The sequence below is a fragment of the Cheilinus undulatus genome, linkage group 23 (genome assembly GCF_018320785.1).
Source record: "Cheilinus undulatus linkage group 23, ASM1832078v1, whole genome shotgun sequence".
In the NCBI taxonomy this organism is placed as follows: domain Eukaryota; kingdom Metazoa; phylum Chordata; class Actinopteri; order Labriformes; family Labridae; genus Cheilinus; species Cheilinus undulatus.
Genome location: NC_054887.1, coordinates 977,674 through 986,925, shown reverse-complemented (window position 1 = coordinate 986,925; position 9,252 = coordinate 977,674). Strand labels below are relative to the sequence as shown.

The 9,252-nt window shown below is 37.9% G+C and overlaps 1 protein-coding gene across 1 annotated transcript; it reads right to left on the bottom strand.

Annotated features, from left to right (window-relative positions):
- Positions 1-3,131: 3,131 nt before the first annotated feature.
- alg10 (ALG10 alpha-1,2-mannosyltransferase) lies at positions 3,132-9,252 on the bottom strand. Its single transcript, XM_041780354.1, has 3 exons — positions 8,914-9,252; positions 4,882-5,079; positions 3,132-4,801 (listed from the first exon to the last, which is right to left on the bottom strand). Exons 1-3 carry the CDS (start codon positions 9,076-9,078, stop codon positions 3,740-3,742), a joined length of 1,425 nt encoding a protein of 474 aa, XP_041636288.1. The 5' UTR covers positions 9,079-9,252; the 3' UTR covers positions 3,132-3,739.

Here is a 9,252-nt window from a genome sequence, read left to right as displayed (position 1 = left end):
ATTATTATTATTATTATTGTAAATTATTATTATTATTGTGATAATTTTGATTATTATTATTAGTGTAAATTATTATTATTATTATTATTATTATTATTATTGTGATTATTTTGATTATTATTATTAGTGTAAATTATTATTATTATTGTGATAATTTTGATTATTATTATTAGTGTAAATTATTATTATTATTATTGTGATTATTTTGATTATCATTATTAGTGTAAATTATTATTATATTATCATTATAATTGTGATTATTATTATCATTATTATTATTATTATTATTAGTGTAATTTATTAATATTACATATTGTGATTATTTTGATTATGATTATTTTTATTATCAGTGGAAAATTTTATTATTATTGTTATCATTATTAGTGTAAATTATTATTATTATTATTATTGTGATTATTTTGATTATGATTATTATTATTATCAGTGTAAATTATTATTATTATCATTATTAGTGTAAATTATTATTATTATTATTATTGTTATTATTTTAAATTATTATTATTAGTGTAAATTATTATTATTATAATTGTAATTATTATGATTATGATTATGATTATTTTCAGTGTAAATTATTATTATTATTATTATTATTGTAATTATTTTGATTATTATTATTAGTTTAAATTATAATTATTATTATTGTGATTATTTTGATTATCATTATTAGTGTAAAATATTATTATTATTATTATTATTATTGTGATTATTTTGATTATTATTATTATTGTAAATTATTATTATTATTGTGATAATTTTGATTATTATTATTAGTGTAAATTATTATTATCATTGTGATTATTTTGATTATCATTATTAGTGTAAATTATTATTATTATTATTGTGATAATTTTGATTATTATTATTAGTGTAAATTATTATTATTATTATTAGTGTAAATTATTATTACACCGTCTGGATCCAGGAATTTTTTAAAAGATTCTTCACTATTGGGAGATAGGGCTGATGGCGGAGGTCTGCGCTCTCTGAGTGCTTTTCTAGTTATTTTTGTGATTATTATCATTATCATTATTATTGTTGTTATTATTATTAATGTTATTATAATTATTTTAAATGCATTTTTAGAACTAACAAATCTTTTTTATATTTTGAAGTGACAAAACAAAATGCATGACGAGTTGTCAGCACACCTGATGGAGAGTCTGCAGTCACTTTCCCCCCAACAAGTCAGCAGAGGTGAACCAGTCCAGGACTAGAACAGTCTTGGACTGGTTCCAGCTCAACCTGCACTCCACTGAAACAGGTGGCAGTTTCAGTTCAGTGTTTTTATTTTTTAAATTCAGGATCAAACCATAAACTTTCAGTTTCAAAATACTTTTGTTTTTTTCAAATGAAAAACATTTTGGCATGGATTTAGCTCCACAGAAGTCCTGGTACACCGAGGGCCAAACTGTAGAAGTGCCCGTGTTTAACCACTGTAGTATAAGCTGCAGGTCTTTCTTCCTTCTCTATAACTATGTTCACACTGCAGGCCTTAATGCTCAATTCTGATCTTTTCTCAGATCTGATTTTTTTGTTTGCCTGTTCACACCGCAGTCAACTTCCAGAAGATCAGATACTATCTGATTTAGAACCACATACCAAAGTGGCCTGGATCTGATTCAAAAAGGTCAGACTCAGCGCAACTGTGCTGTTCACTCTGTCAGAAAAAAATCATATACCAGTCACATGTGAGCAAAAATATCAGATTCAGGTCACTTTTAACTGCAGTGTGAATGTTAGATGCACTGTCTCAGCTCTGGCTGCGTGTTCCCGCTCTGATTCTCCACCCGTTCGCTCTCACTCACAGCTGAGCTGGACCATAGGGAGTCTCTGCTGCCTTTACTACAGAAGTTCTGGGAAATCAAACAGATTCCTGTGATTTTACTAAACTTCAGATTTCTATCCGTGACTTTGGCTGCGAATGTGTCAAACACACTCTGCATGTAGACCTGAGGACGAGTTTTTATCACAAATCTTTATTCAAAAGTCTGAACACAACTGTACACCTGTATGTCAGTGTGGGCAGGATACAGCAGAGTAAGGGTTTAGTTTTGGGAAAAGATCCTTGAACATACAAATCTGTAAAAATGTGTTTTTCTTTTCTCACCTGCACTCAGCCTCAAACATCTTTGACAGCCATCCAAGAGATCTAGCTCATATCTAAGACATTAAACCCTGGCATAATGGAAATCTAAGGATCAGAACAGGATCACACAATTCTCCATAACTTAATCACAAAACAACTCAGTGACAAATCAATTACAATATCTTAACCTAAACTAGCCTACTTTACAGTCACCTCCAGTCAATATTCATGGCTGAGAAAAAAAAAAAAAAAAAAGTTAGAATTAAAAAGAAATCTTTCGTTTTATTCAGTCTTACAGTTTTGGTATTTCAAGCTAAAAAAATGAACAACAAATTCCAAAAATGTCTTAATTTCACAATCAAGCTGTCTTTTTTGGTTCCTTTAATGGTGTTCACAGCTCATGTGCACACTCAACAGCTCAATCACAAAGGCTGGTTTACAGAACCGCAAAAACCATTTACATTTCAAATATAGACAAGAGTGATAAAAAAACATCTGCTCCTGTAAGCATAAAAAAGGACAAAACCTAATAAATCATACTGGAAAGGATTGTTTAAACCAGTGTTACTCAACCCTGCCCAACCAAAGAGCCAAAAATACCTTAACAAGAGCCGCAATCTAAGAGGTGGAAAGTGGCAAAAAAGGCCTGAAGTAGCAATAAAAATAAGTTAAAGATGGCAAAAATGGTCAAAAAGCAGCAAAAATGGGAGAAAATGGGCAAAAAGGGGGATAAAAAGTGTCAAAAGATGGTCGAGAAGTTACAAAAAAATGAGTTACAGGTGGCAAAAAAATGGTCCAAAAATGGCAAAAACAAGACAAAAAAAAAAGAGTAAAAAAATGACTAAAATGGGTAAAAAGCAGTCAAGGATAGCAAAAATGAGTAAAAAATAGGAAACAAGTGTGTGTAATGGCAAAGGTAGCTTAAATGGCAAAAATGGTGAAAGAGGGCAAAAATGGGGACAAAAAGGAAACAAGTGGTATTAACTGACAAAAGGTAGCTTAAATGGGCGAAAAGTGGCAAAAAATGGGTATAAAGGGGCAAAAAAGTTCCAATTTTTAAGGTTTTTGGAGGAATAATATTTAAAATGAAGACATGAAAGAGCCACATGTTGAGTATCACTGGTTTAAAACAAAATTTTGTGTTCAGTAGAAAAATATATACAACGAATTCTTACCAAAATATATTTATTGTTGTATTTCTGCTCTCATGGTCTGATAGTATCAGTGAGTTGTCTGAGACAAAGCTGCTTATTTACAAAAGATTTCTTTCTATAAACTTTGTTGTTTTTTATCATGTAGTTGTAAACTATTTCACAGTAAATATGCAGTCCTGCTTCAGGTGTGTAGACACTGAAAACAACAGTAGTGGGTGGTCCTGCAGTCTGAAGGTCGTGGGTTTGATCTCCAGGTCCGGCGGTCACATGTCGATGTGTCCTTGGGCAAGACTCGTAACTTCAGGGTTCTCCCACGGCTCCGTGTAAATGGGTATAGATGGGTTTGAACACTGATGGCTAATCACCATAGCAACCTCTGCCAACAGCGTGTGAATGGATAAGTGTGGTGTAAAAGCGCTTTGAGTCATCTAGAAAAGTGCTATACAAGCTCAAATCTGTTTTTTTAAAGTCTCGTTGTTCACCACATGAAGCGCTGAGTGGCTGTGCTGTCTGGCCACTGGAAAGTCTTACTGATGAAGATGTAAAGTGTGGCAGAATTTACTGCAGTGTACAGAAGAAACTCCCCCACAAGTCTGAGGAGAGAGGGCAGAGGCATGTGTAGGCGGTACATCAGGTAAGGGATGATGAAGTACCTGAACTCCAGCAGCTTCTGGGGCACTGTGGCGGCCAGCAGGCACGCCAGGAATGCCAAGTTCCAAAACAATGAGCGCGACTTGAAGGAGTCGAGAAAATTCCAGCCGGCAAACACATAGGCAGGGACGAGGAGGAAGCGCACAAGCTCATGTCTCTGGAAAAGCCTTTTCCACACATAGAAGGGGAAATGGCGGTTGTCTGCTAGCAGATACTTGTGGACAAAAGTGAACTTCCAAACCAAGAACAAGGAGACACCAGTGATGAAGAGGAAGAATAAAGGCTGCTTTTTCAAAGCCTGGAAAAAGCGAAGAACACGATAGTAACACAGCGAGACAGGGTGGGAGAAGAAGAGGGCAAATGAGAAGAAATAGAAGAGTTGGGGAAAGTTCAGGCAGGCTTCATGGCTCGTCCTGTCACCAACCACTATCCCATCATTCAGCACCACAAACCCAAGGAAACCCAAGCCAACCGCCACATAAGGCCACGCCACCAGCAGCACCGCCTTCATGTGGCCCGGTGTGGTGAAGAACTCCAGCGTGAACAGAACCACTTTCTTAACTCCACTGAAGGACAGGGGAACCTGGGAGGGAGGACATTTCTCATCCCTCTTCTTTGTGTGCTCCACTCTCCAAACTTCATCCATCTTGGCTGCCACCAATGTGCCTGCGCAGAACGCAACCCAGATGATGTTGGTCTGGCGAAAGAGCACCGAGCAGACCCCGAGGAGCGCCGAAGCCTTGTGGCAGTTGTAGAGTGTCATGAGGTAGGTGAAGAGGATGAAAAAGGTGGATCCGGCATCCGTGTAGTAAAGGAAGTTGAAGAAATAGAGCACAGGGAAGGTGGACAGAGACAGGGCAGAGAGAACTCTGCGTGAGGTTGTCCGTGCCTGTGAAGAATAAATAAAAACCAATCAGCAAACAGAAGACAAACAGGATCATCAGCGCACGAGTATCATCACAGCTCTACCTTCTCCCTCAGGTGGAGTTTGCAGATGAGCAGGTAAAGCAGGTAAAGGTTGCCGCAGTTGAACAGCAAGTTGACGAAGCGCAGCATGGCAGTGGAGCACACCACCTCACCTGTCAGGTCAGCCAGCCACACCACAGGCTTGATGACCCCCACAGAGACCAGGTACAGGCCTGGGAGCGTGGTGATCATGGGGTCCCACTGCAAAGAAGTGAACATCAGGTTAAATGAAATTCAGGAGCAAATATGTACAGTCTGGAGCTGAATCTGTTACTGGTAAAAGGTAAATGGACTTGGACTTGTAGAGGTCCTTCAGGTCATCTGACAGCTCAAAGCAGGTCACACGATCCATTCACCTCCATCCTCAGCTAAAACCGTGAGGGAAAGTAGACCTCTGACAGCTGCAGGATGTTTTTTCTTTTCTAAACTAACCTGTTTTCATTAAAAGTGTTGATGTCTAGATGTAAAGAAGACTAAAATAATCTAACTAGAATATAACTGCCTGTTAAAGAGTGAAAACCTATACGTCCTGTCATTTTCTGGGTCATATCATGACTTGTGAATAAAGTATTTGCCCCCTTTCTGAATCCTGAGTTTCTTGCATATTTTTTACACTTAAAGGTTTCAGATCATCAAACCAATTTTAATATCTCACAAAGACAACCCAAGTAAATAGAAAACACAGTTTCTAAAAGATTATTTTATTTATTAAAGGAATAAAAAATCCAAACCTATCTGTCCCTGTGTGAAACAGTAATCTCCCCCTGATCCTAATAACTGGTTGTTCCATCCTTGGCAGCAATAACTGAAATCAAGCGTTTGTGATAACTGCTGATGAGTCTTTCTCATCTCTGTGGAGGAATGTTGTCCCACTCTTCTTCACAGACTTGTTCTTACTCAGCCATATTGGAGGGTTTTCCAGCATGAACTGCTGTTTAAGGTCACACCACAGCATCTCAGTTGGATTTAAAGGAGACATATTAGGCAAAAATCACTTTTTCAGGCTTTTCTAACACAAATACGTGTCTCTGGTCTGTCCACAATCCCCTGAAGTACCAGAAAAATCCATTCCCTCCCTCCTCTCTTTCTCCATCTTTCAGAAAATGTGTGCTTAAACAAGCCGTTCTCAATTTTTACATCTAGTGACCTCACCAGGGGCCCTTAGCACCCGCCCCCAGATTTGGTTGGCCCTCCTCTACTGATCCTCTCAGCTACCAGCCTAGATGCTGGATAGCTCAGTGGGTTACCCTGCTGGCTATAGTCTAGGAGACTGATGGTTTGAATCCCAGTCTAAAGTTTGGGGAAAAAAAAGTGTCTGTAATATCACGAGTGCTGCATCCATTTCCTGAGAGAGGAGCGGTCAGGGGTGGAGTCAGACAGCTCATTAACATTTAAAGCCACAGACGCAGAAACAGCTGGTTCTGAGAAGGGCTGAAACAGAGGGTTTTAGACATGCAGAAATCCTAATCTGAAGTGTTTTTCAGCAATAAACTTCACGGGCATGTTTTGAAGACCTCTGAGACCGATATAAACCTGTCTTAAAGGGGTAAAATATGTCACCTTTAAGTCCAGACTTTGACTTGGCCACTCCAGAACCTTCATTTAGTTTATTCTGATCCAGTCAGAGGTGGACTTGCTGGTGTGTTTCAGGTCGTTGTCCTGCTGCGTAACCCAAGAGCTCTTGATCTTGAGGTCATGAACTGATGTCCGGACGATGACCTTCAGGATTTTCTGGTAGACAGCAGAATTCATGGTTCCATCAATCACAGCAAGTGGTCCAGGTCCTGAAGCAGCAAAGCAGCCCCAGACCATCACACTACCACCACCATGTCTGACTGTTGGCATGATGTTCTTTTATCAAATGCTGTTATTTTTACTCCAGATGTAACGGGCCGCACTTTGGTTGGCCGACCACTCCTGGGAAGGTTCACCACTGTTCCCAGTTTTCTCCATTTGTGGATAATGGCTCTGACCGTGGTTCTCTGGAGTCCCAAAGCCTTGGAAATGTCTCTGTAACCTTTTCCAGACTGATAGATTTCAGTCTCTTTGTTTCTCATTTGTTCTTGAGTTTCTTTGGATGGTGGTATGATGTGTTTCTTTCTGAGGTCTTGTAGCCTACTTCACTTTGTCTGACAGCTTCTATTTAAGGGATTTCTACATTCAGCTAATCTGGAGGTAATCAGGCCTGGGTGTGGCCAGAGAAACTGAACTCAGCTTTACAAGAACTGTGGTTAATCACAGTTAACTCATGATTTAACAAGGGGGGAAATCACTTTTTCACACAGGGACCGATAGGTTTGGATTTTTTTTTTACCTTTAATAAATAAAATCTTCATTTAGAAACTGTGTTTTCTATTCACTTGGGTCGTCTTTGTGAGATATTAAAATTGGTTTGATGATCCGAAACTTTCAAGTGTGATAAATAGGCAACAAAAAAAAAGAATCTGATGGTGTTTTATATAAAGTATTTCCACATGATCTTGGTTAGGACTGGGCAGTTAATCGAACATTAGATTAAATAATATTATAGCTTGCTGAGGTTTTTAAATCACAGAAGTTGTAACATTTCTTAACTTGAAATTTGTGTCAAAATGCTGGTTTGTATTTTTTAGCAGCAGCAGAGATGTTTTGCATTATTATATATCATACAATAAGTCCAGTACCTTTCTTTCAGAATAGTCAACAAAAATCGTGCTTTCTTCATTTTTGTTCATTTTTCTGATCAGATATGAGGATGACTTAAAATGATCATTCCCTTCAATACAACAATTTATACCCAATTTGCAAAACGAGTCAAAATCATCACAATTAGATATTTTTTCTAAATTGTTCAGCCCTAGTTTAATCTGGTATTGTGTTGGTTATAGTACAGAATGAAGAATGTGTTTGTTGCATATCAAATCGCAGTGGCAATATTGGGGGAAAAACTGAGCTTCGATTATTTTCCCGAGTCGTTCAGCCCAAACTTGGCTCTTATGTCAGGAATGTATTGAAAGGTGAACTAATTTTATGTTAGGCTGGGAATGAATGCCTAAAATAAAATTCAACCATACTATCCCTGTCCATCAGTAGCTTTAGCCCCTCTACTGCCTCTACCTTTGACCTTAGAGAAGGTGCGCTCTGTTTGCTTACCCAGCAGTTCAGGAATGATATCAATATTATTATTGATTAGTATTTGGTGTGCACTTTAAACTTATTTCATGGCCACAAATTAGTATTTTGAGGCCATGAATCAGTATTTAGTGCACGTTATGGCTATACTGTGGCCACAGTTCAATTTTTTTGACATGTCCCGTCTGGGCTCTGTACATCACATATCGTGCACTCATTCTACTGCCCCAATTCAGAATAGCGTTTAAAAAAATGCTATTTTCTTCAATTTTGTATTTTTTGCTTATGAAATATGAGAATTATATACAACTGATCATTCCCTTTGATATAACCGTTCATATCAAATGTGCAAAATGAGTAAGAAGATCGTCACAATTTTAAATATATTTTTGCCCTAGTTTAATCTGATATTGTGTTGGTTATAGTACAGAATGAGTTATTGCTTTTTTTGTTGTAAAATGAGGAATTTAAGAAATAATTGCTTACTAAATCTCAATCATAATACTAGGAAGAATAAAATCTTAATTATGTTATTTTCCTAAAGTTTGGTTTACTGTGCTCAGTCTGGAAAATGATCCATCGTTTCTATTTTGCTTTAATCTGATAAAAAAGAGAGAGACCGTCCAGCAGGCTGAATAAATCTGAAGGGTTACATTATTTTAGTTTTAAACACAATAGTAGACCAAAGCTGAGAGACAGATGTGATGTATCTTGATCTGTGTTGTAAGTCTAGCCTGTGTTTCAGCTGCACAGACTGACAGAAAGGGAAAAGCACACAGAGCCCCACTAAAGCCCTTCTATATGTTGACATGGAGATTAAAAGTCTCCAGCTGTCACATCATTGACATGACTGGAGCTGGCAGCTAACCCTAATCCTCCAAACAACAGAGACCCCATGGTCATCCAGGAGAAAGGCCACTTTACCTCGTTGAATCTTCCATGGCAGTACTTCTGAGCCTGTGGGACATGGAAAACCTCATCCATGTACGGCTCCCTCTGCTCCCGAGTGACTTTAGAGAACAGGAGGCAGGAAATGAGAAAGTTGGTGCTGCAGAGAGCCGTGAAGACGTAGCCTTCAAATTTCTCCATGTTCTCAGTGAGCGGATAAAGCTAATGCGGTTTAACTGTCACTATAGGGGAGTTACCATAACAACAGTGCTGCCGGTAATAACCCGCTATGGAGCTAACGTTCATGCAGACAGAGGTTTCACCGCCATAGCCTTCACACAGCAGCAGCCTGCTCCTGTTGTTGTTAGCGGAAGA

Bases quoted from the DNA above. Each gene is read 5' to 3' on its own strand.
- alg10 (XM_041780354.1), bottom strand. From the start codon at position 9,078: ATGGAGAAATTTGAAGGCTACGTCTTCACGGCTCTCTGCAGCACCAAC. The intron at 5,080-8,913 runs GTAAAGTGGCCT...ACTTCTTTGCAG, and splicing joins GCCATGGAAGATTCAACGAG to TGGGACCCCATGATCACCAC. The intron at 4,802-4,881 runs GTAGAGCTGTGA...TATTCTTCACAG, and splicing joins AACTCCACCTGAGGGAGAAG to GCACGGACAACCTCACGCAG.